Below are 27,157 nucleotides of genomic sequence, written 5' to 3' on the forward strand. Positions count from 1 at the left end.
GTAAAGTTTGTTGGCCACTTGTTCTTGAATTACACAGTATAATTGCACAACTTTACCTGTAATTTGGTTGTATGCACAGCCATACTGGATTGAAATTATACTATCAAGATAAGTTTAAAGTGGCATTTACAATTTAGGATTCATGGTCATTAAAGAATATGCCATTTCTTTGCCTTCAAAATCTTTCAAGTTGTTTCATAATTTGTTTATGGTTATTATCTATCATCACTGTGAAGTACCATCCTATCAGTTTGGCGACATTTTGCTGAATGTGAGCAGACAATCTGGACCATTAACCTGAGATTTCTGTTGTTTATTTATTCTAACGAAGGAAGTGTCCTTGGAGTTTATAGCTACACTTTGATCACATCTTGTTTGTCCATTGTGGTGCTGCCATTGTGTGTCAGTAGTAGTGTCTGGACATACTTGTATATGACTTTCCAATACATTCAAGTAAACCCAAACTTTACAGCTGCCCCTCATCTGTTAATGCACTGTTTATTAGCAAAATAGGTAACACTAATTGAGAATCCCAACTGAAGGAATAACCAATAGCAAACAGTGAAATGCATTTTTACCCAAATTTTATTAGTACTTGGATTGTTGAATTATACTATAATATATTTTTTACAATCGTACTTATGTTAACTATCATATTTAGCTGTGCAACATATTGTATCCCAATCTACACTGGAGGACTGCCCCTCCTGTGTTGCTTTTCTATATCACATTTTTGTTTTATCTATGGCTTATAGCTGTTATACCACCTACGATGGTAATTATGACAATTTCAGAGTGGAGTTCCTGGTTGTTTCTGTTGGGGGTCTTGCAGTTCTCATCAACAATGACTAGAGATCCTTTGGACTTTTTCCATCAGCTATATAGAAAATAAATTAAACAAAAATGCTATATATGTGTCATTTTTACGTTAATTGCTGTTGTTACAAATCGGGTGGATCAATTAAATTTTAAACCAACTTCAATAAAATCATTGTGGATGATTTATTATAAGGCTTTTCTTTCCAAATGTAAGCAGCAATACAAATTACACCGTGTAGTGCTTTACCCTTAACTATAAGTACAAGGTTTGTCTTTCTAAAAATATTCAAACTGCTACTATAACTGAGGTGGGCACTACAGTTGAGTCAGGTCTCAACAGAATTGTTGGGTTCCCCTTATTTATTTTGAATCACATTCAAATTTTTTTTTTAAACAAACTTTATTCAACATTTTCAAAATTACAAAATTCCTTTGAGGAAACATTAGTTTGCAATTGAAACATAAATTCACAACACACAAGCGAATATGTAACTATACATTTTTTCCAAGATAAACTTCTAAATTTAAATAAAAAGAAAATAAATAAAATAAATTTAAATAATCACAAAATAAAATAATCACAGGGGTTGACATTTCAACAAAAATGTAATCACATTCAAATTCAGAGAATTTAGATAACATTTTTGTTTTCCATCAGGCAGCAGGACAAGTTAAATGTGTTTTTTTAATACTCTGTGACTCATGATGGACTCATCCAGCCCTCCCACAGAAACCTGAGCCGGGCTGCTGCTGCCCCGCAGCGCCCCCTGCTGCTCGTCCTCTGTCCTGCAGCTCCTCACGGCAGCCGGACCAGCAGAAGCGCCTCTCCTGTCACCGCCGGGACTGCCTGTCCTCAGAGGCAGCGTTTCCAGCAATAAACCGTCACACAAAGACCCACAACCGGCCGGCAACATGGTGAGTACAATAATAGGCAGGTTTGCGCACAGGACTGTGTGTTTATTGCGTTTGCAGCAGCTGAAAAGCGGGCTGTCAGCGGCTCTATAATATAACCTTCATGCACAGTTATGTGGCTGTCAGTGCAACAAGCGGCCCTGGATGGAGCCTGTCAGGTGTTTGAAATGGATGCCGGCCCTCGGCGGTGTTACGTGACCAGAAAAGGGCTGTGTTTGCGGTCCGGGAGGATCTACGCAGCAGCCGGCGGATAAAGCGGGGCTGTGGCCGCACGGCCCTCTGCCTATGACGCTCTGCACAAAGCCTTTAATATCAAGCTGCTGCTGCATGACTCCACAAATATCATGATCATATACAGCTAGAAAGGACGCGCACAGGGCTGATATGTGCAGTCAGAGTATACGGGGATTCATTTAACCCAAATGTACATTTAGATTAGATTACTGCGTCACTGTTCATTTAAAACCAAATTTGAAATTACATACAGGCCCACGGTAATACGTCACTGACAGCTGAGGTGCATTTGTTTTTTTTTTTTTAATATTATGAAGATATAGCAGTCTGGATGGGGTTGTGATTTAAAAAAAAATATATATATATACAGTAGTTGATATTTCTGGGGTTTGTGGGTTGAATGTATTTAACATGGTGTGTAGGCGTCAGATAACACTGGATCATCTTGGACACAGATGCCCTTTATATTATGTGAAAAATAAATATCATAGGCCTACCACAGTCCACACAAACCTTTAGTGGTTACTTTATTTTATACCTTATTTTCCTTCCATAAGGTCATACAAGAACATACATGAACATACGTGTTTCTCCTGATCTTGGACAACTTTGTACACCCCCATATTATATATCAAACATAAATGATTTAAGTACGTTTTTGATGTCAGGTAATGTTGTGAAGTATATTTGTTGTATTTCTGTTTTTGAATTAGATACTGGGCTATTTTTTATGTTATTGATTTACTGTAAATGTTATATTTTATGTTATATTAATATTTAAAGATCAGTTTAGGGTCTAAAATTAAGAGTTGTTTTTTTTGTTGTTGTTTTTTACACTGATCTGTAGCACATAGATGGTTTAATTCCTGATCTGTTGCATGAACCAGAAGGCAAATTCTTCATGCAACGCGCACCCTCCTTCTTCCTAGATTCAGTTTCACACGACTTTCTTTTTATAACTCTGCTTGGAACGGCTGTCCAAATCTGCAAGGAGGCATAAATAGTCACAAATTATGTTTTAAATGAACCTCTGCCACTGGCTGTGAACTGTTGAGGGCAACACCCACTTAAACCCACTTATCCCAACAGGTGAACTTCACGGTGGATCAGATCCGGGCCATCATGGACAAAAAGTCCAACATCAGAAACATGTCTGTGATTGCCCACGTGGATCACGGGAAGTCCACGCTGACTGACTCACTGGTGTCCAAAGCGGGGATCATTGCCTCGTCTCGGGCCGGGGAGACCCGCTTCACAGACACGCGCAAAGACGAGCAGGAGCGCTGCATCACCATCAAATCAACGTATGTGCTTCAGACAGCTCTGAGGTTGTTGTGGGACTGATCGAAGGTTCTCACAACAAAAACATGATCACATTTCAAACTAGTTGAACAAACTGTTCAACCTGAAAGTTCAGCTGAGGTGACAGAGTTGAGCAACCGCCAAGCTCTCATGCACATGGAACATGTGCCATTAGAGACGAGCCCATCCTACCTCAAAATAAGAACACAAGTAAAAACAAATAGGCCTCATGTAAAGTGACCCCAACTCTTCGTACGCTGGCAAAAAGTCATGTGCTTGTGTAACGACACTTCAGTTACGTACTTTTATTAGTTATTGTGTCCCTTTACTTCTGAATTTCTACTCATGTTCTAATTTAAGTCATTTTCTACATAACACTGATCTAATCCACAATTAATGAAACATTTACAACATTCAGATATAGAATAAAATAGACCTTTATGTCATTTTACATTGTACAACAAAATGAAACTGCAACCCTTTCACTGTATAAATATGCATAAACAGTATTGGTGGTGTTGGTGGCATCAAGGATCATATTATTGTCCTTGCGCCACTCGGTCAGCTGCTCCACCTCGTCCCTGTATGCAGTCTCATCTCCACCAAACATGGGTGTCATGGGATTTCTGGACCCTTGCAAGGGCGTAGGTTTGGTCTCAACATTGGTAGGGACGATATAACGGCATAACCTGCATGTACACTTTTTGCTGGGGACGGGACATTAATAAGACCAAACAGATTGGGTGAACAGGGGTCAGGGCTACATTTGTCACGAATATGAACCTAATTAATTGATATTCTAAATGATCAATGCAAAATAAATCTGTATTGACTTATACTAACTTTCATGTGTATTGGTTCACCTGATACACGGTTCGATTCAAACCTTTGTTTTCAAAACTACTAAAGAAACATTTTGAAAACTTCCAGAATATTCCAGAATTTTATTAGCAATTTAAATTGCAATATTTGAACATAACTTAAATTATATTAACATACACAATAAATGCATTAAGTGTACAAGTCATCAGCCAATCAAACGTGTGTTTGAGGAAAAAAAGGGACTGGCAAATTCAGCAAGTGAAAAGGGGTAAATGTAAGTCTGAACATAATGAAAATAATTAACTTAATAATGGTAGGGTCAATTCTATCCTTACAACATTTGGGAAGACAATCTAAATTACCTATATATCTGAACCCATTATATACCGTAATGAAAATAAGGTTGCTTAAAAGTGGGTGAGGACAATTTGAGCATCCTGAAAAGTTGGTAGTGTTATGTTCCTACCGTCCCTATGCAAACGTACGCCCTTGGACCCTTGCATAGGTCCCCTGCTGCTCAAAGTGGCACTCAGTAGTGTGGAGAACTGTATTAATGGCATCCTCTGTGGACCAGTTTTCCCTATAGGTGAACTGGTGAGAATCCGTTGCAGGTAGCGGACTTGAAATGACGTGCCGCCCCACAATCAGTGTTTCAAGTCAGTTTGTGTTTATCGGTCTTAAGTGACACTGGACAGTAGTCATTCAGGCTGCTAATGGTAATGCTCTGTCACTATAACTGGTTTCCCTTGTCCATCCATCATATATACTAGGCCTGTGTTGAAAAAATCGATTTCCCAATTCTAAATCGATTCTCATATTAATTCCTAAAAATCGATTCATATGTCTATAGATCGATTTTTTTTCTTTTTTTTTCTTTTATTTATTTATGTTTTTTTTTTCATCATTACATTACAACTTTTGGTTATTTTTTTGTTTACCCCCACAAAAGGAATGTTTTGTTGGACACGAGAATAAATGGTGCCATGTTTTTGCCTTTAAATATGTTTGAAGGCATGAAAACATTAAAGTGTTAGGTTATAATTGCATAAATTGTCTATATTTCATTACTTTATAGACTGTCTTGGGGTTACATTTGCAAAAAATGCTAAAAACCAAATGCTCAAAAATTAAAAACCAAAATAGACCGAAAATGGAACAAATAAAAACGGAATGTGGGAAAAAATAAAACCGATTTCATCCGTCTCTGTTTCCTCCCTGGATCTGTTTGGTAATTCTGACCCACATGATGTTTCTGAAAGCAGTTCTATCAGCATTCTGGGAGCTGATTGGTCCTTACAGCATCATTAGCTGCCAATACTTACTGTTTAATCTCAATATAATACTAGTAGTAATATTTTGCATAACTACAGTCATATAATTCATGCAACAGCTCAAAAAACAGTTTTAATAACACTAACCCAAATCAATATCGGAATCGAATCGAATCGGATTGAATCAAATCTTGATAATCGATTCTGAATCTTAAGAATCGGAATCGAATCGATTCTTGACATTTGAATCGATCACCAGCCCTAATATATATCCACCTTTTAAGGTCTCCTGAATCTGCTGGAGTCTATTCCAGCTCTCGTCAGGTGAAAGGGAGGGGTAAAACCTGGGAAGGTCACCAGTCTTCACAGGGACACATGAAATACAAACAACCTCACATGCTCACACTCACTATTATAGGCAGTTTAGAATCACTGATCGACCTGAAATGTGTGTTTATGGACTGTGAGAGAAACCGGAGAAAACTCTCACAAACACGGGAAGAGCATGCAAACCTCACACAGAGAGATCCCATTACTGGATTCAAACCAGGAACCTTGAACCAAGAACGTTAGAACCAAAAAGAGGTAGAAGAAAAACAGAAACAGGATGCAATAGTTTGCAAATCATTTAAATCTTGCATGTAACTGCAATTAGTACAAAGGGAATTTATTTTAACATTTTTTTAAATAACATATACTCATCTTAATTCTGATATTAGCAACACATTTCAATACAGTTGGTATAGATGATGTTTATTATTGTTCAGATTACCTGCAACAGTTTGCAGTGATGTGGAAACTGAGGAACTCTCTCATGGCCACAAAGTGCTGTCATTGTAGAATATGAACTAAATGTCCAAAAAGCAGACAGAATGAGATCAAGCAGTAGACGAGAATAACAATGGGAAGTATAACAGACACAACAGGGAAGCACAACAAATGGAATGGTAGGGTAAGGAGGAAAGACAAACCAATGCATGTTTTCAGAACTGCACACCGGACTTACAATCTAGTATAGAGTATGTGTGTATGCAGTATGTACTACATACTGGTCCTGCAGTTGCTGTTAGTGATGATATCCCACCTTAAAAAACAGTCATATGGCCACTCTGACGACTTCTACCCACGCTGTTTAACTTTCAGCACTTGCCTATAGTTGCTCGTACCCCTTTTCCAAAATGAATGGTCTTTACTTTTCTCTCCCTCTGATATTCAGAGCCATCTCCCTGTTTTACGAGCTTGAAGAGAATGACTTGGCGTTCATCAAGCAGAGTAAAGATGGATGCGGATTCCTCATCAACCTCATTGATTCTCCGGGCCACGTTGATTTCTCCTCTGAGGTCACCGCTGCCCTCAGAGTAACTGATGGAGCCCTGGTGGTGGTGGACTGCGTTTCAGGTAACTCCATCCTTTCAAACACTTTCACACACTGCAGCTTTTCATGGAGGCTCACCTGTTCTCCTCTTCCGACAGGTGTGTGCGTGCAGACTGAGACGGTGCTGCGGCAGGCCATCGCTGAGCGCATCAAGCCAGTTCTGATGATGAACAAGATGGACCGGGCCCTGCTCGAGCTGCAGCTGGCGCCAGATGAGCTTTATCTGACATTTCAGCGAATCGTTGAGAACGTCAATGTCATTATCTCCACCTACGGAGAAGATGAGGGTGGACCCATGGGGAGCATAATGGTGAAGGACAAGCAAAAACACAACTTATGACTAAAGTTGCTGGGAAACAAAACACTAAACTTGCTACTATTTTCCACCTGTAAAATAATGTAATTGTTTTTTCTCAGATCGACCCTGTTATTGGCACAGTCGGGTTCGGCTCTGGCCTCCACGGCTGGGCTTTCACCTTGAAGCAGTTTGCTGAGATGTATGTGGCTAAGTTCACCGCTAAAGGAGTTGCTCAGCTGACCCCAGCGGAAAGGTGTAAAAAAGTGGAGGACATGATGAAGAAGCTGTGGGGAGACAGGTGAACTTGAATGCTGCACATACAACACACAACAAATAGACAACAATGATACATTTGTGCAGAAATTCAACTCTTTAATTTCTACATAACTGGATATAAATCACTGAAGTCCCTTGATCTGGCCAGAAAGGATTTAACATGGAAGTGTGGAAACCTAATCCAGTAGTCTCCAAAATAAGATTCTTAACTTATGAATAAGTGTAATTTAACCTCGTAAATATTTTGATATTTATGAAGCATTTGTTTGACCCATTCAGATCTGAGACCTCATTTCCAGAAAACCTCTAAAAGCTGAAGGTTTTTTGGAAAATGTGAAGCTGTTCACATGTTCACATGTTGGACATCTTTTTGGGTGAAAACAATCAAGGCGAGGCGAGACATGTTTATCTGTACACCACATTTTAGCAACAAGGCAATTAGAGGTGCTTTACATAATAAAAGCATGAAAACTAAAGAGAAGAAAAAAAAAAGATTATAGGTTACAGGGGAAAGGCATAATAAAGAAAAGTTAGACTCAACCTAGAGCTACAGTCTTGTACTTAAATTAACATTGTTTAAATGTATACAGTTCAGATTTGTCAGATCAATGTCATTTGATAATGTCTGAGTTTTGCGTTCTGCACTGATGTCTTTGCTTCTTTCAGATATTTTGATCCAAGCGTTGGCAAATTTAGTAAGACTGCCACCGGTCCTGACGGTCAGAAGTTCCCTCGAACCTTTTGCCAGCTTGTATTGGATCCCATCTTTAAGGTGAAAAGATCAGGTGTAACAAAGAAATCTACAGTTTAGAGCTTTCTTGAGCTACTAAATACTGATCATTTTCATATGCTTCTGTAATTTTAGAATTGGATTTTTATGGCCACTTTAATTTAGACAGCAGGAGGGCATCATCAGAAAGACACTTTGACGGTCGATGCATTCTGGAGCTCTGAGATAATCAAACTAAAATATGCCCCTTTCTCAATTCCGTCCAGGTGTTTGATGCCATCATGAATTTCAAAAAGGAAGAGACGGCAAAACTAATTGAAAAATTGGATGTAAAGCTGGACGTTGAGGACAAAGAGAAGGAAGGGAAGCCTCTGCTGAAAGCTGTGATGCGTCGCTGGCTACCTGCTGGAGAAGCTTTGCTGCAGATGATCACCATCCACCTGCCTTCACCCGTCACGGCGCAGAAATACCGCTGTGAGCTGCTCTATGAAGGGCCAGGAGACGACGAAGCTGCCATGGGTAAGTAGAGGATCCTCCCCCTCAGAAGCTGACATCCTTCTATGAGGAGTATTTTAACTATGATGTTGCTTCATGAAGTAATCATGGGTTATTTGGGCATCACAAGATTCAGAACTGGTGTCTCCACTCTCTTCCCAGGCGTTAAGAACTGCGATTCCAAGGCTCCCTTGATGATGTATATCTCCAAGATGGTTCCAACCAGTGACAAGGGTCGTTTCTACGCCTTCGGACGCGTGTTTTCAGGCTGTGTGTCCACAGGTCAGAAAGTGCGCATCATGGGCCCAAACTTCACCCCTGGAAAGAAGGAAGACCTCTACATCAAACCTATACAGAGGTGAGGATGCTAACGCTCTGCCCAAGCCTTACAGAGATGGGAATCACAGAAGACAACTGCTGAACGTCTGCTTCTCTTCTCTCTCTTTTACTTCCATGTATTTTTTGCCAACTTATCATCACTGTGCAGAACTATTCTGATGATGGGTCGGTATGTGGAGCCTATTGAAGATGTCCCTTGTGGCAACATTGTGGGTCTTGTTGGAGTAGACCAGTACCTGGTTAAGACAGGAACCATTACCACCTTTGAACAAGTAGCGTATTTCCTTTCTTCTGTGTTGCAAAAATATTTGTTTATATTTTATTTTTTCCACCACTAACAACTCACTGTTGGATCAATGCTAAACATAAATAAATAATCAAGTGACTGTTATTGCAGGCCCACAACATGAGAGTGATGAAGTTCAGTGTGAGCCCCGTGGTCAGGGTTGCCGTGGAGGCCAAGAATCCCGCTGACCTGCCCAAGCTGGTGGAGGGCTTGAAGCGTCTGGCCAAGTCAGATCCCATGGTGCAGTGCATCATCGAGGAGTCCGGGGAGCATATCATTGCTGGAGCAGGAGAGCTGCACCTGGAGATCTGCCTGAAGGACCTGGAGGAGGACCACGCCTGCATTCCACTCAAGGTGCACGGGGGAACATTTTTACATTTTTTTCAAACATATTGGCTCAGTGCAGATGGAATTGGATTGTCAAAGCTAATTTGATCAAAAACAATTATTTCTGCTTAAGAAAAGGATTAAAATTTTTTCGTCAAAAGTCTTAACCTTTTATAGGGCAGTCAATGACATACCGTATTTTCTGGACTATAAGCCGCTACTTTTTTCCTAGGTTTTGAACCATGTGGCTTATACAAAGGTGCGGCTATTCTGTGGATTTTTCTTCCACCGCTAGGGGGAGTGCTAACCGGAATTAGAATCAAAACTAAGACGAAATAAATGCAAAGAAGAATACGCTACTTCTTCTTTAACAGATAGAAGTAGGTAGAAGCAGATTTCAAACAGATAAATAGATAAATAAATACTGGTTATTTTCTCTTGGTTCAGTCCAGTTTTAATCAGCAAAGTTGCTGCCGTGTTAAAAGACACTGTTAGGAAAGGATCTATTTAGGTACAAACATGTACATCATTTACAGTTCAAAATCTTTCTGTACATGTAGTAAATATCTAATCTAACAACATAAATATCTGCGACTTGCATATCTTTTTTTTTTAAATAAAAGTGGGTGCGGCTTATATACAGGTGCGGCTTGTATATCTTTTTTTTATTTTATTTTTTTTAAATAGAGCGGGTGCGGCTTATATACAGGTGCGGCTTATAGTCCAGAAAATATAGTACTTTAAAGTTTCAAGTATAGAAGGTTGCAGGAAAATATTAAAGGATTTTTTTTCAAAATTTTCTTAGTATGTAGGTCTACTGACGTTATCAAATATGATTATTTGCCCTGTAAAGGGTTAAACACTGTGGTGACATCATTATTTGAGGGACAGTCGTTATGCCAAAACAGAATTTAATGCATATCATGACAAAAAGTGATGGACCATGTGCATTATGAGACAAAAAATTGGCTTTTTGAGCATTAAAGTATATAAAAGTCTTCCGTTAGACTCCAAAAATAAAACGATTAACTGAGGAGCATTATAATCTTACTACCAATGGCTTCAGTTCTGACCATTCAGTTTTTCTCCCTCCAGAAATCCGATCCAGTGGTGTCTTACAGAGAGACAGTGTCAGAGGAGTCAGACCAGATGTGTCTGTCCAAGTCTCCCAACAAACACAACCGTCTCTTCCTGAAAGCCCGTCCTTTCCCCGATGGCCTGGCTGAAGATATCGAGAAGGGGGATGTCGGTGCCCGGCAGGAGCTCAAGGCTCGTGCTCGCTACCTTGCTGACAAGTATGAGTGGGAGGTGACAGAAGCCAGGAAGATCTGGTGCTTCGGGCCAGATGGAATGGGGCCCAACATGCTCATAGATGTGACAAAAGGGGTTCAGTACCTCAATGAAATCAAGGACAGCGTGGTGGCGGGTTTCCAGTGGGCAACTAAAGAGGTGAGTGGCTCGTTCATTTTGAATGGTGGTACATATTCTATATGTGGGATGTTGTATGATTTTTATTCAAAAAGAACCATTGCTCTTCATTCTGCAGGGCGCGTTGTGTGAGGAAAACATGCGTGCGGTCCGCTTTGATATCCATGACGTGACGCTGCACACAGATGCCATTCATCGTGGTGGAGGCCAGATTATTCCTACCGCTCGCAGGGTCCTGTACGCCTGTCAGCTCACGGCGCAGCCACGACTCATGGAGCCCGTCTATCTCGTGGAGATACAGGTTGGTGTCGCCTTGAAAGAAATATCAAAACCAAAATAAAGTCTGCATGCATTTTGCAGGTCAAAAACTAAATCTGGAAAAACTGTAATACAGTTTTGTGTACTTAACCATCCCAGGATTTCATGCAATCATCTACAGTGAAGTCCACAGATTACTTTGTATGACATTACTCAAATTTAAAATCCATCTTGAACACATTATTTAATGACAGGTATAAATAGGAGGAAAGTTATCCACTAACTACACTAGGTTATCCACTATCCCGGCTTATCGGTTGTCTCTTTTACCTGTGCAGTGCCCGGAGCAGGTAGTCGGTGGGATCTATGGGGTGTTGAACAGGAAACGTGGGCATGTGTTTGAGGAATCCCAGGTTATGGGAACGCCCATGTTTGTGGTGAAAGCCTTCTTGCCCGTCAATGAATCCTTTGGTGAGTCCTTTTGATCTGTGCTGTTATGTTTTGAACATGTTTAGCTATTTCAGTTTCTCTGTTCATCTGGCTTTGGTTAGAAATTTCAGTGGATTGAGCATTATTGTTGATTAAAGATGCTTCCCATTTTTTCTCCCTCAGGGTTCACGGCTGACTTGCGCAGTAACACTGGAGGCCAAGCCTTCCCTCAATGTGTATTCGACCACTGGCAGATTCTTCAGGGTGACCCCAGTGATCCTGCCACCAGACCCTTCCAAGTACTCGCTGAAATTAGGAAACGTAAAGGTCTGAAAGAGGGCATACCAGCCCTTGACAACTACTTGGACAAATTGTAAACGTCACCCCTGGATTATAAATATCAAATCAATACCAAACCCTACCCCATGGGCACTTTAAAACCTTTGCACAGGCTTAAAGATAAATGACACAGTTTTTCCATCACTCTCGAGTCCAGCACAGAAACAAAGCTTTAGTTGTAGGGTAGTGGAAGTGCTAATGCTTTTTCTCATTTCACAGCTACCGTACACCAAGTGCCTAGGGTGGGGTTTTGAGAAGCAATTGGATCAAAGGAGTTATTCCTCATTTCTTTTATTCCTTCACACCGTCCCCCTTTACCTTCCAATTATCTGCCAGATTGAGCCCATCTGATGCACTGTGATACCGCTGCAATAATGCTTGTTTAAATGGATCATGGCCAGATATAACCACGGAAGTCACAATAAAGCGCCCCTAGAAGTCAGTCTTACTGGATTGGACTTTTGCTCAGTGGATGTAATGAATAAAAAAAAAAAAAAAAAAAACTCATTGTGAAAATGTGACTCTTCTTTTTATGGTTGCAAGTTGGATGAGAAGCTGCCATTATTGCTGCTGTTTAGTTATTTGAGCAGTACGGCTGAGGAGATACAGACCACATCATGGTTTTCTATGTAGAAAGCCATAATATTGATGACGTCATCGTAAAATCACCGTTGAAAACCAGATATCGTGAGTGACCAAAAGATTCAAATCATCCCACAGGGCATGCACTTGAGAGCAAGTATTATAAACATATTAACTCTACTGATGTTGGAGGAAAAATAACTGATCCACAATGCTTTTTTCTATAGTTTTAATTGATACTTAATTCAAAATTACATATATAATGTTAATAAATGCCACTTTAATATACACCTCTTTAAGATCTGCCGAGTGGGAAATCTCTTGCACCCACACCTTTTAAAACAAAGCTCAAAAAAAAAGAAAGAAAGAAAACATTTCTGAAGAGTTAGTGTGCATTCATAGAGCGACCAAATAAACACATACAAGGCCAAGAAGTGCAAGGTCTCTTGGGTATAGGCAACTACCAAGCAAGGAGACAAAGAATATCACATATTGTACTGTTGAGTATAAACTGGGAAATTGCTCACCATCGTATTCTTGAGATTAATGTGAAGTTTGGTTCAAATTTGCAAATATCTTACAAAGTCTATGGGGTCTGTAAGTTGGAGCTTATGTGGAGCTGAGATAATAAACTAGTCTGCACTAAATGCTGATGAGGATCTTATTTTGGCAAATCTGACAAACTGCATCTTCATGCAGTTGTGGCTCTCCTTTGCACTAATGATGACAGAGACATGAAGAAAAATCATACAGTTTAAGTAGAATTCAGTGTCAAGCCTGATGTCACCAATCCAAAGCAGACGTCAAGACTGAATAATCTGAGAGACTCCTCCCTCCCTTTCTTCCTTCCTTCCTTCCTTCCTTGTGGCGCTACTTTCAGTCATTTTCGGAGGCTGGAATTCTTACAACACAAAAGGAGAGATGAAATCTCAAATGACAGGCCTCGCCCACATGCACTGAAGCTCCTCAGCTCCTAACTAACACGTGGGAGGAACGGTATGAAGTCAGACAGATCAGTCCCAGGTATGGCTGCTCAGGTGTGGCCCCGCGCTGCTGCCCGGTGTCACATTTGATGGAAGAGTGCTGCAATGTCTGAAGTGACTATGTGTAGAAGATGACCTCAGGGATCTGTCCGTCTTCTACTGAAGTGCCGTTGTTGTTGCCTGCTGCGTAGCAGAAGGTGAAACAGGTCTTTGTGCCAGTAGATGATGACTCATGTGTTACCTTTCGCATTCCCTTCGTCCCATAGTGAGAGTCCGGCCCCTGTGAGAGACAGGGAAGGGGTATGAATACACATTTCAAGGACACAATTCTTCCCAGCGTACTGATTGATCTCATCTTTCTACAGACCTTAAGTGTAGCACAGGCAGTGTAGTTGACATTGGGTAGAATCTCCACTGGCTCTTTGAACATGACCCTGAAGGTGTTGGCTGACCCATCACAGCTGAAGCCTGTGTCGTTCTGCCCCAGGACTGTGTTACTGTCTGTGTGAATGATCTACAACCGCCACAATTGCCCAGAGACAAAAACAAAAAACTAAATTAAATCCAGACTCAATTATTTCAAATAGGCACACTCTCAACCAAGCGCCGCAGACTATACCTGTATGTTAACTTGGTAGTCTGTAGGTCCATGTATGGAGCCATAAAGTCCAAATCCAACCACAAATATCCTTCTGTTTACAGAGAACCTGTGAATAAACAAGGGGAGAGGGGAAATATGTGACCTATTTTTTCTTTTATTTCAATTGTATGTATCATATGTTGTAATTTCGAAGTTAAATGAAGTTAAATGTATCATGTCATAAGAAGGAAACTAAAAGTGGTATTAAAAATGGCCCCAACACCTGATGGAAATGATCATCTACAGTCACCATGTTAAATCTACTGACAATTGAAGTTAGTAGCATTAGCCATGTTGTTACAACTGGAACCAAATTCAACTGAAGCAATTTTTGCATCCATCTATCCACCCTGAGCAAATATACCCGGAGCTTGTTCTCCCCGGATATAAAACTCCGGTTGGAAGCCACCATGGAAGGTGTCTGGCAGCTATCCTGACTTCCAGACCCAAACCTCCTCAGCTGGCTCCGTTTGATGCTGGAGCAGCAGCTAAACTCCCTGTTGGATGATTGCCTCAACCTGAACTTACACGTGAGAGCAGACACATTTCAAAGGACATTTTCATAATCATTACTAATTGGGAAAGAAAAATATTTATTACTAAACTGGATTGCAAATTAGCTCATGGATATATATAAATTGTGTAATTTCTTATATGTTTTCTTATTGAATATTTTAATGAACTTTTCATAAAATGAATGGCCAGAAGGGACTTGAAAATATTTTTATAATCATTTATTAATTAAGAAATAACTAAGATTTAAAATTGGTTAAGTGTATAAATGAATAAATCATCTAATTTTTAAAGTGTTTTATTACTGAATATTTTAATTAGTTTTTCATATTTATTCTGTAATAAATAATGATTATTAAATAATATAATGTTAAAATCTTTTTGAAAATTCATTTTCAAACATAGAAATACATAAAAATTTGAAAGTTCATTTAGGAGCACAACTCCTGTTCAGGCATTTAAGAAGGTGATTCTGTCCTCCATTTCTGCTTTCATTTCACCGCTCTATTTTCAAATGCCTTTTGAAACAGCATTTTCTAAATCTACTACCTTCTCAGTTTAGCTCCTTCTCCCGTTTCTGTGGCACTTTGAGCTTTGTGTAAGAAAAGCAGGTTCAACAATGCAAATCAGGCTGTTGAATCCAACAAAGCTACGCTTTCGTCATAATGTGACCGTTACTTAGTCTGATTGGTTGTTTTTACAGTCTGTGGTTGACTGATGGTTCACTTGGACGTGAAATGAAAAACTATAGTATAGCTGATCAGACTGGACAACGGAGAATGGAGGAATCTACCTCTAGCATCATTTGGACTACCACAATTAATGATGTGATAGCTTTGGCCTACTATGTCGACAGGACTGTTCCCATGGTTACATTTAAGCAGGTTGCTTCAGGTACGTGCCAGATTGGACGTGTCCAGCCAGAAAATAGAGGACTCTATTCGGTCCAAGTTTGATGCAGTGATGCTTTTATTTCACCATATGAGTAACATTTGTGAGATTCCACATCAAATTGAATAAGAAAGACTGAATGCAGCAGCGAATCACTCTCAATCACCCGCAAACGGTCATCAGTTGTTTCAGTGCGTCTCTGTGAACTCTCCATCATAAGACGTCTTTGTGGGATTTTATGAAGATTTTAGGAAGTTAGGCTCTGATTCACCCGCCTCATTTTGGACTACCGAAGGTTCAGTTCAAAAGCCCACATTATGTAGACTCTTCAAACGACGATTAAACTAACTTAGAATATACAGAATAAATAAAACACAGGTTTGTGAAACATTCATTAAACTGGTGAAAATGAAATTGGGGCCATTTCACTGCATTTGGCCTACAGTGCCATGGAAAAGGGAAAAGGAGGAGCGAGATACAGAAGGTAATAGATTTAGAAAATGCAATTTTGAAAATCATTTAACCATGGAGGTGGGAAAAGAAAGTGGAAATGGAGGACAGAATCACCTTCTTAAATGCCTAAATGGTAAATTAACTTTCAAATTCAGTTATGCATTTCTGTATTTTAACACTATTTAATAATGAATTTATTATTAATTAAACTGATCATATGCAAATATATGATCTATATGAAAAAGCTAATTGAAATATTCACACTTTAGAAATTAGAGTATTTATTTATACACTTATTAACTAATTTGAAATCCAACGTAGTAATATACAGTTTATTTCTTAATTAATAAATGATTTAAAAAATATCTTATTACCATTTTCATGGCCCTCTGGTGCTCCATAAGGTAAGGGTTTGGATGTAGATTAAATCAATAAATATATCTCAACAGCTCTCTTTCTTCCCCAGAACTGACCAGTCCGACTGTCAGCCTCCCACTCAGCTCTACCCCAGTTTTAGCAATTTAAGAAAACTCTGTAATTACTTTGACAAATATGTCGTGATTTTTGTGCCACTACGAGCAGAATTTTGACAGTTTTATCATAGACCTCACATTAGCTTTAATCTGTTGATGTATGCTGTCATCTTTCCTCTCACAGCAGTGACGGTGAGGTGTCAGTTTACATCACATGTCAACAAATCTACCGACTTCTTAGGAACAGTTGGATGTGTTGCATAAAAAGTTAACAGCTTCTTCCAGCAGCAGACAGACACAGAGTCTACCTCATTGTGTCTCTGCCGTCAGGGGCAGATGGATGAAATCAAAATTAAGTAAATATTTAAATTTAAAAAGTGATTTCAAACCAGGTGTGTTTATAGTAATATAAAATCTTAACTCACGACTTTCTCATCCTAAAATTAAACATAGTTTCTCTTAATGTCCTGTGCTGATCTTACTGAAAGGTTGTGGCTGCTGACTGATGCATCTCCCTTTAGGTCAAATAACTGATTAACCATTATCTCACTAAATGGCAAGTCATCTTGTGTAAAAAGACAAGATGGTGTACACCTTTTGTAAATACTATGCTCTGATCTCACCGTATGCGGTCGCTTGTCCCGCTGTAGCCCCAGCGGCTCTCCACCTGACCAAAACGTGTGATGCTGCACTCTTTCCCACGGAGACAGCAGCGAGGCCGGTCAATGAACTCGACGCGGGGCTTGGGGTTTACTGTGAAGTGGAGGAAGAGACTCACCACTTCTCTGTCTGTCAAAATATTAGATTGGGCTGGACCTGAAAGGACAAGGGCGTGACCCAAAGACACATCAATGTATGAATCGAAGGGTGTGTGTGTGTGTGTGTGTGTGTGTGTGTGTGTGTGTGTGTGTGTGTGTGTGTGTGTGTGTGTGTGTGTGTGTGTGTGTGTGCGTGTGTGCGTGTGCGTGTGTGCGTGTGAATTTGTCGGTGACGTCTCTCACCTGCAGCGAACTCCTCAATAGTCATGAGAGGGAAGCGGATGAGGGTGAGAGCTTTTCCCAGGACTTTACGTTTGTTCTCTGGTGTGGGCTGCAGTTGCTGCCTGTGAGCTTCGGCCTCACTCCAACGCACGGCGGCTCCAAACAAACGCACCTCTCTCACGCCGAGTGTGTCCCTCTCCAACACTGCCACCAGTGTATCTTGTGGAGAGAAAGAATATTTTTTACTGAAACTTGATTTCCTAAATGCAGCTTGTAACAACAATCACAACAGTTACAGGGACATATTACCGAGATCTATATCTGTGAATCCCTCAGCAGCGAGAGCATCTCCAGTGTTCTTATCAATATTCTCTAAACAAAGGCTGGCAAGCTGTGGCTCATCAAACAATCGAGCCTAAAACACAAAACACATTTTTTTTTTATTAAATCACATAAACAAAGTAAAAATTGACAAGCACATCCAAGTGAATGAGAATCAAGTGAGCACTATACATGATTCATGATAATGCATGTAACAAACACCTCGACCTTGAAAGTTTTATCTTTCAGAAATGTCAACACCTGGGCCAGCACTTGCACCATTTGCTGTGATGCTTAATCACTGTGATTCTGCAGTTTTCACTTAACAGACATGAACAAAATGTTCCTCAATGTAATGTGGATGTCTGACAAATGACACCAATAGAAATAAAATAAAAAGGAGCTGTTGTCGTGTGAGGAAGCTGACCTGTGTAAGCAGCATGAAAGCGTTGTCTGCTCTGAGGTTTTTCTTCAGGAATTCCACACAGTGAGCTTCCAGGGCTGGGACCGCATATTTCTTGGCTGTGTAGAGGGTTGTCATCACAGTTTCAGGCCCAATCTGTACTTCATCAGAGTACAGAAACCTGCAACATATAAGAGAAACCAATTCCAACCTTATCATCTCACTGGCAAGGCAAGTTTATTTATATAGCACAATTCAACACAAGGTAATTCAAAGTGCTTTACATTGTCATTAAAAAGCGGCAAGACATAATTAGACAGTAAATAACAAATAAGATTGAAAAAATTAAGAAGAAGATGATAAGAAAAGTAAAATAATAAAAAGCACAAGCTGTTAAAAATAAGGGCAGTAGAGTACAGCAGGTAAGTATGTACAGAATCTAAATGATTACATGCTTGAACACAACACTCAAACAAAACCATGTTGCTTAAAGGGGGCCTATTATGAAAAACATGTTTCCTCTTGCTTAAACATATATAAAGTGGTCTCCCCTCAGCCTGCCAACTCAGAGAAGGAGGAAAGCAGCCAAATTCTGCAGTGTCTGTTCAGCCGCCCGGATGATCCATCTAGTATGATGTGGCTTCTACGAGCCATTCAGATTCTGCTCCTGTCGTGACGTCACGACCGATGCGTGAAACCACGCCCACAACTAACTGCCAGCTGGAGCTTTTTCGTAGCGTTGTATCGCGTCAGGCAGCCAATCAGCACAGTGCCTCATTATCATAGCCTCCCCGCCCACTCAGAATCCCACATAGATAATGAGGTTAGACAGGGGGAAGAGGCTGAATTTCTAATGTATTTAGCAAAAACAATCAAAATCTTGTTTTTAAGACATTCAAGGCCTATTTAAAATAGGTATTAGATGCCATAATAGGTCCCCTTTAACATTCCTCTTTGTGCTAAATAATGAAATAATTATTCCCTAATGAGTGCTATCATACCTGTCAAGTGTCCCTTTTGGCTGGGAAACTACCGTATTTTATCCCTCTTTCCCGCATTAACATTTTCCCATTTTATAATATAATAATTTTTAAAATGCAACTGAATTGTCACTAGCCTTGCGAGAACTGCCCCCTGTTGTAGTCTGGATAGCAGTTCTCGCGAGTTTAGAGGCAACAACAAATCAGAGATGAATGAATGTAACCAGAGAGAAGATGTTTCTGCCAAAGAAGTGAAGACTTTGTGGAAATATCTCTCAAAATGGGAGCCAGAGACCCACATGAGTGAAAATGACAAATTAAAAGAAAATGTAAATGTTTCAGTTGAGGATAATCAATGTGTATATAAACTGAAAATATTTAAAATAAATAAATGGGCTTTAATACCCCTTTTGTCTTTTCATTCAGACTCTATTACAGGAATCACAAACACTAATGTCCACAGCATTTCAGTGACAACAAAGGTAAAACTATCAGATTCTGAGCACATAATTGTAGTGTGTAAGTGGTTGACATGTAGATATTTTAGATTTCTTGTAAATCTGTCTTAAAATGTAAGATACTGGTGCAGATCACTCACTGAAGTGTGAGGGTTTTTCTTTTTCTTTTTGTTGATTAATTGCTAGTATTGGGATGTGTATGTGAGGGTGTGCGTGTGGATGTGAATGTGTGTTTGTGTGAGCGTGTATGTGGGTCAAGGAGGAGACAGACAAGCGTACTCGTAACTGGGAATAATCAAAGCCTCTAATGCACATCCCGCTGTTCCTTCTGATTATTGCTTCTTGTTTTTTTGTTTTGTTTTCTGCTTTTGTTTTGTATTACCTAGCTTATTCTATTTGTCTCATCACTATTTTAGTCTCTCTCGTGCAAAATAACAGTAATTCCCCCCTTTTCTTTTTTTTACAATCTTCCCTACAAAGTACTGCTTCTTACCTGTATGTAATTCAATGTTATATGAATTTAAAAAAGGTCTCCAATGTAAACAAGTGTAATGCTTTCTTGGAATAATGCCTTTTAGTTGACTTTGTATCAGCGAATCTGTACTGTCATGAAACTGTACCTGATCCTATGCAATTCTTCTAATAAATTCTTCAATCAATCAATCAATAAATATGTACAGCATATGAAATGTTTTTGTTTTGTTGTAACTGTTGTAATAAATTTTTTCCCGTTTTTTGCGTTTGTTCTTTTCAAAAGTATAGTGGACATGCTGCTACAACAAAATGTATAGAGCTGTGCCTGCGACTGTCTGTTTTTTTAAAGTTGGCATAAAACTAATAAAAAATTGTTAACAAAAAAAAAAGTAAGATACTGGACCTCGGTTGGGCTGGTGGGAGGGGGGATTTCCCGTATTTTTAAATCCAAAACTTGACAGGTATGGTGCTACACATGCAAGAATCATGTCAAATCATGTCAGCTCTTACTTCAGCAGGGCCAGAAACGCAGCTGGTTCCACATCTGGGAGCTCAATCTCCGTGGACGTCGTCGCCATCCCACCGTTGAACATGGCATCAAACACTGCGCTGCCCACAGCCAGGACGAACCTGCCAAAGTCGGGAGGGAGGGGTGAGCTCGACGTGCATGGTCATCGGTGAAACCTGATTTATGGTTCTGCGTTAAATCGACGGGCAGCCTACGGCGTAGGATACCTTCCAGATACCTTTCTATCAGGGCTGCTCGTGAGTGGAACTTCATACCAACTGAGATTAGAAACCAATATAATTATTCTTCTTTTAAATTTTATTTAAAAAAAGTGGTTAATTAGTGGTCAAGGCTGTCAACATTGAATTTTAGTGCGTAATTTTCCTGGCTTGCTGCCCTGCCTTTGAGTGTTTGTCTGATGTCACCTGTCATGCCTATTAGTTTGTCTAGTTATAATGTTGCTTTTTGTGCATGGCTTTTTATTCTGTGTTTAGTGCTTTTTTCTTGTTTGTTTTTGACCTGTTAGTGTGTTATTGTGTCTTGTGTTATTAATGCTGATGTTACTGTTGCTGCTTCATGTTTCTGTTTTCGTTTGTAGCAATTGTCTGTTGTTGAGCTTATGTTAACCTGTGTGTGAATGTATTTTAGCTTAGTTTCTTACCTTTTAATCTTTATTCTGATACAGCCTTTTATTCGGAAATGTTTTATTGATTGTATCTAATAATTTTCCCTTTTAGGTTGACTATTTTTACACCAGTTCAGGCAGGGACAGCAGATGCAAAATAGCCTTTTTGGCTAATTCCGGTGTCGTGCCAAAAAGTGATTGCCTGCCAGAATCTGATTTCTTCTGATTTCTGTCCGCGGGAGCGCGCACAGCAGCCCGTTGAATGATAGTGCTAAAACGTCAGATTTTCAGATTATGAAGCTCAAGAATGAGATCAAGTCATATTTAGGCAGAAACAACTTTTCATTAACTGTATTTGGCCTTCAATCAATTTTTGGCAGGTGAAAATGCCTATTTTGTGTTGTAATGGTCCTTTAAAAGAGTTAAAAGCAATCCTGTGTGCTCTAGTGTTTATATTATGAAGCTCAAGAATGAGATAAAATCATATTTAGGTAGAAACAACCTTTCATTAATTGTATTTGGCCTTCAATCAATTTTTGGCAGGTAAAAAGACCCATTTTCAGGGGAGAAATCAGATTCTGGCAGGCAATCACTTTTTGGCACGACACCGGCACATTTTACATTTGTTTAAATGTGTTATTAATGTGCATTGTCCCTTTTATAAACCTTTAAATCAGGGGCGAAAATCCTGTTTCATAGTTGGGGGGGACAATAAACAGTAACATTTTAGAGAATAAATCCAGTGGGGGACAAGGAATAAAAGTTTTAGCCTTCCTTTAATACAGCATTTTGACATTTCCATCTCTATCTCGCAAACAGGCAGAAGACCTTTCTTAGAGCAATACAAAACAATGGTATTAGGTGGAAGGTGGCAATAATACAGCACATCTGACATAATACACTGCAAAAATCCAAAATCTTAACAAGAATCTGTCTTATTTCTAGTTAAAATGTCTCATTTTTAGTTAAAAAAAATCTATTTACACTTAAAACAAGACTCATCACTGGAAAAAACAACAATTTTCACCTGTTTCAAGTAGATTTTCACTTGAAATAAGTAGAAAAATCTGCCAGTGGAACAAGATTTTTTTGCTTGTAATGCTCTCATTACAAGCAAAAAAATCTTGTTCCACTGGCAGATTTTTCTACTTATTTCAAGTGAAAATTTACTTGAAACAGGTGAAAATTGTTGTTTTTTTCCAGTGATGACTCTTGTTTTAAGTGTAATGAGATTTTACTGTTTATTATTATTTTCGATTTCGGTTTCGGCCACAAATTTTCATTTTGGTGCATCACTACTAAATACTACTGCATTGTTCCAAAATTATTAATTCTGTCTCAAATTATTCTAGGGGGGGACAGCTTTACTAATGGGGGGGACTTGTCCCCCCTGTCCCCCCCGGGATTTTCGCCCCTGCTTTAAATAAATAAATAAATAAATAAATACCCTACGCCAGTGTAACGCAGAACCATAAATCATCCTTTAGTGTGTGTCTACTACCTGTGCGCCGGTATCCTCTGCACGCCCATGCCTTTTCCCACCAGAAAGTGCACATCACTGAGCACCTCGTTGTTGAAGAGGAAGGCGAACCTCTCCTTCACGGTGCTCTTCGTGGCCTGCCAGTTGTACACCGGTTCCCGGTACACCAGCACGGACGCGGGGGCCGGGGTGGCGGCTGGTGCCGCCTGGGCGGCGTTGGACGGCGCTCCTGCCATGTTGGACGCGGGGCTGGACATGGCTGCAGCTGCAGCTGCGGCGGACTGCTGCTGCTGCAGCTGCAGCTGCTGCTGCTGCGGGTTCTGCGGAGCTCCGCTCGACACACCGTCTCCCCCGACGGGCCCCAGCTGCGGGTTGGGCCGCCTCGCGGCTCCCTGCGCCCCGCCGGCTCCAGCCACCGCGCCGCTGTTGGAGACGGGCATGGAGAAGACGCTGTTGCTGGGCTGGCTGTTTCCCAGAGCCCCGGGCCCGGAGAAGCTGAGGCAGGGCAGCCTGCCGCCGTTGTCTCCGGCCGCCATCTTGGAGCTGCTGTAGGCGTAAACACCACACTTCCTCGCGGGGTTTATCTCCTGTAGTCCGGACAGGCACGTCTGGATGGGGCGTCACCTGGCGGTTTTTAGTGGTAATGCAGGCTGAACTTAAAATAGACCGCTGCAGTTTACTGTTCTACTACTACTGCTGTCATTTGCAGACGCTTTTATCCAAAGCGACTTATATCTGAGCAGTGGTGTCAAAAGTATTCACATTCATTACTCAGGTATAAGTATAGATACTAGAGTTTAAAAATACTCCTGTAGAAGTTGAAGTATCAACTCAAGTTTTTTACTCAAGTAAAAGTATAAAAGTACTGGTTTCAAAACTACTTAAAGTATAAAAGTAAAAGTAATGTAAGGGGGAAAAAAGCCATTAAGGACAAAAGCCATTGAAAATGTATGCATCTTAGTATAATGCAAATATATTAAAGAACCATATATGTGTACTATTGAGCATTAACATGTGTTTCAGAGAGCAGGAGATATGATGACTAGTTGCCTATAAGTATGGTAATGGTGCAAAAAGTCAAACTTCAGAGGCATGTTATCATTTATCCTAATCTTTATTGGAATGTACATCCAAGTTTAGTTGCAGGAATCTGAGGGCAACGGATGTAAGAACAAAACTGGACAAGAACATCAACCACAACCAAATTCACTCTATCCGGATGGAGCAATTTAACTGGATAGTTTTTTTTTTAAAGGCCGAAATTAAATAGAGTAACGAGGCTGTTTTTAAAATGTAAGGAGTAAAAAGTACAGATAATTGTGTGAAAGTGTGAGGAGTAAAAGTAAAAAGTTGTCTGAAAAATAATTACTCCAGTGAAGTATAGATAACCAAAATTTCTACTTAAGTAAGGTAACAAAGTATTTGTACTTCGTTACTTGACACCTCTGTATATCTGAGAAACATTAAGACATACTGTTTAAACTTAAATCCCTATTTATTGAGTACTGGTTTTATAACAACATTGTGAATGTAGCTCAATTGTTTAACAGGGATGGTCTTATCTACTCCTATAATTAGTTTCCAGCAGAATACAATATTCCTGTGTCACCTGGCGACTTTGCAAAAGTATTTGGAGCAATCCCTTCAGGTGTTTGCATGTTTTTTAGATCTCAACCAAGGGTGAAAACCCAACAATTAACCCTGTTATCATTGACTGATACCCCAATTGGCAAAATCTGTTTGTCCTGTAGCCATGGTAAGACCAATAAATTGATTAGATTATTGTTTAAAAAGGATGTCACCACAGTTCGTTATGTGGTCTCACACTGGAAAAGGTACATGGATCATATTGACTGGAAAAAGGTCTGGCTCTTACCCAACCGATACCTGTTGACCAACAAAGTTAGAGAAATATCGTTTAAAATAATTCATTGATTTTATCCTTCTAATGATCATATTGTTAAAAGGTTTAAAATAGACATTGATGTGAAATGTGCTTTCTGTTCTGTAAATATTGATACAATTACTCATTTATTTTGGCTCTGCCCCATTGTCCAAAACCTTTGGATTGATATATGTAATTTTAATGTTAACAATATTGAAGAAGAATTTAAGTTGTTTTGGAGGGATGTGCTGTTTGGACTCTTTGACTTTGACAGGATTGAGGCAAAACCCAATGAAACATTCATTATTAACCTCATCATACTATTGGCAAAATTTCACATTCACAAATGTACATTTACACATAGAAAACCCTCTTTTGTTGCTTTTTACAATGAGCTCAAACAGTACATCGACTCCATTAACATTTCTCAGTATGTACAAAATTCCTTTGCAAGTAAAGTCAACTTAATTTTGATAAATAAAGTAATCTAAACACAATTAAGTTGACTGTACTTGCAAAATGTATTATTTACATACAAAAAATTAAGTAGTTTATACAAAGACTAGTCTTTCTGGATCTACATAACAATCTCATGCAAAAAGTTGCCTTAATTCTTTTAAGTAGATGAAGCACAATATTTGTAACAGTGCAGCCAACCATACTAGCAACTGAAATATGCTCCTATTCTATGTATGTCCACATCAGCCAGATGTACTGTATGCAGGTAAATATAAATATAGCCTACAACTGAAGGTCGGAAAATTAGAATATGGTGTAAAAGTTAATCTATTTCAATAATTCAACTTAAAAGGCAAAACTAATACATTAGTCTCATTACATGCAAAGCAAGATATGTTAAACCTTTATTTGTTATAATTTTGATGATTGAATTGTTTATTGATTTCATAAAATATTCAAATTTTTTGAGATTTTATTTGGGGTTTTCATAAACTGTGAGTCATAATCATCAACATTATAACAAATAAAGGCTTGAAATATCTCCCTTTGAATGTAGTGGGAAATAATATATTTGTTTCACCTTTAGTTGAATTTACGACAAATTAAGTTTTGCAATATATTCAAATTTTCAGACCTTCACCTGTATATTATGACATCAATATATAAGATCATAATATATGTCCGTATTGGTTCAATACGGAACGCAACTTTTAATTCCCAACTACGTAAAGATTCAAACATATCTCCAGGCCTCCAATTATCTAAAGATAGTTTGTCTTTGTTAGGTTTGGGTATAAGTGTGATTATGCCCCGTTTAGTTGGAGACACAGTCGAGTTGCTTATACATTCCTTAAAGGCATCATGAATCAAATCTCTAATTTCAGTCCAAAAATGTTTTAAAAATTCCTTTGTAAGACCGTCTGGGCCCGGTGACTTTCCAACAGGCATCTGTGAGATAGCTGTGTCTAGCTCTGCTAAAGTGATTTCAGCTTCTGTTCTCAATTTAAAGTTATCGTCAATTTTATCAAGTCCAAGAAAGTGTTTGAATCTTGATCAGAAAACTTAGAGCTATATAAAGTTTCATAAAACGTAGATATGTGATTATCAATCGTGTCCTGGTCTACACATAAACTGTCATTAACATATAATCTATTTATGAACTTTTTAGCCTGTCTGTTTTTTTCCAAGTTAAAGAAGTATGAAGAATTTCTTTCGCCATCCTCGATCCATCTTGCCTTGGAACTGATGAAAGCTCCTTTTGCCTTTTCTGTATAAAAAACATCTAATTTTGACTGCAACTGATGTAATTCAAGATTGTCTTCATGATTCAAATGAGTCTGACTACAAAAGTGGTTTATTTTAACAATAATGTCTAGCTGTTTTTTCCTCTTTGAAAAAGCCTACTTTTTACCTTCGTGGATACACTTTTTTTTTAATGTTACATTTGAGCCATTCCCATTTATTTACAAGGGTTATGTGTTTTTGTGCTGAGAAGACATTGCTCTATCAAGCTATCAAAATAACTGCTGGTAAAATAAAAAATTGCGCTAACCAACCCACTTCCCAGAGTGTGTGTGAGAGGATTTCACCAGTGTGTGTGAGAGTTTTCAGTTGTGTTTGTGAGAGGATTTCACCAGTGTGTGTGAGAGGATTTCACCAGTGTGTGTGAGAGGACTTTCAGTTGTGTTTGTGAGAGGATTTTCAGTTGTGTTTGTGAGAGGATTTCACCAGTGTGTGTGAGAGGATTTTAAGTTGTGTTTGTGAGAGGATTTCACCAGTGTGTGTGAGAGGATTTTCAGTTGTGTTTGTGAGAGGCTTTTCAGTTGTGTTTGTGAGAATATTTCCCCAGTGTGTGTGAGAGGATTTCCCCAGTGTTTGTGAAAGGATTTCACCAGTGTTTGTGAAAGAATTTCATGTGTGTTTGTGAGAGGATTTTCAGTTGTGTTTGTGAGAGGATTTCGCCAGTGTTTGTGAGAGGATTTCACCAGTGTTTGTGAGAGGATTTCACCAGTATTTTCGAAAGGATTTCACCAGTGTTTGTGAGAGGATTTCACCAGTATTTTCGAAAGGATTTCACCAGTGTTTGTGAGAGGATTTCACCAGTATTTG

General features: G+C 39.3%; 2 protein-coding genes across 2 annotated transcripts; one reads left to right on the forward strand and one right to left on the reverse strand.

Moving 5' to 3' along the window:
• Positions 1–1,609: 1,609 nt before the first annotated feature.
• Positions 1,610–12,446, forward strand: LOC133452622 (elongation factor 2b). Its single transcript, XM_061732079.1, has 14 exons — positions 1,610–1,734; positions 3,055–3,269; positions 6,577–6,758; positions 6,834–7,045; positions 7,153–7,331; positions 7,976–8,081; positions 8,306–8,558; positions 8,697–8,892; positions 9,022–9,145; positions 9,271–9,513; positions 10,582–10,935; positions 11,033–11,215; positions 11,511–11,643; positions 11,785–12,446. Exons 1-14 carry the CDS (start codon positions 1,732–1,734, stop codon positions 11,976–11,978), a joined length of 2,577 nt encoding a protein of 858 aa, XP_061588063.1. The 5' UTR covers positions 1,610–1,731; the 3' UTR covers positions 11,979–12,446.
• Positions 12,447–12,725: 279 nt separating this feature from the next.
• LOC133452623 (BTB/POZ domain-containing protein 2) lies at positions 12,726–23,267 on the reverse strand. The gene is made up of 9 exons (XM_061732080.1): positions 22,726–23,267; positions 20,602–20,721; positions 18,204–18,360; positions 17,765–17,870; positions 17,477–17,674; positions 17,099–17,291; positions 14,125–14,212; positions 13,873–14,019; positions 12,726–13,785 (listed from the first exon to the last, which is right to left on the reverse strand). Exons 1-9 carry the CDS (start codon positions 23,238–23,240, stop codon positions 13,624–13,626), a joined length of 1,686 nt encoding a protein of 561 aa, XP_061588064.1. The 5' UTR covers positions 23,241–23,267; the 3' UTR covers positions 12,726–13,623.
• Between the last annotated feature and the right edge of the window lie 3,890 nt (positions 23,268–27,157).

This window comes from Cololabis saira, chromosome 10, assembly GCF_033807715.1.
Source record: "Cololabis saira isolate AMF1-May2022 chromosome 10, fColSai1.1, whole genome shotgun sequence".
Taxonomy (NCBI): domain Eukaryota; kingdom Metazoa; phylum Chordata; class Actinopteri; order Beloniformes; family Belonidae; genus Cololabis; species Cololabis saira.

Excerpts from the sequence above, each read along its gene's own strand:
- LOC133452622 (XM_061732079.1), top strand. Across the intron at positions 8,559-8,696 it reads AGACGACGAAGCTGCCATGG|GCGTTAAGAACTGCGATTCC; the intron begins GTAAGTAGAGGA and ends CTCTCTTCCCAG. Across the intron at positions 9,514-10,581 it reads ACGCCTGCATTCCACTCAAG|AAATCCGATCCAGTGGTGTC; the intron begins GTGCACGGGGGA and ends TTCTCCCTCCAG.
- LOC133452623 (XM_061732080.1), bottom strand. The coding sequence starts at position 23,240 with ATGGCGGCCGGAGACAACGGCGGCAGGCTGCCCTGCCTCAGCTTCTCC. Across the intron at positions 18,361-20,601 it reads GCGTTTCTGGCCCTGCTGAA|GTTTCTGTACTCTGATGAAG; the intron begins GTAAGAGCTGAC and ends TATATGTTGCAG. Across the intron at positions 13,786-13,872 it reads CTGCCTGTGCTACACTTAAG|GGGCCGGACTCTCACTATGG; the intron begins GTCTGTAGAAAG and ends TGTCTCTCACAG.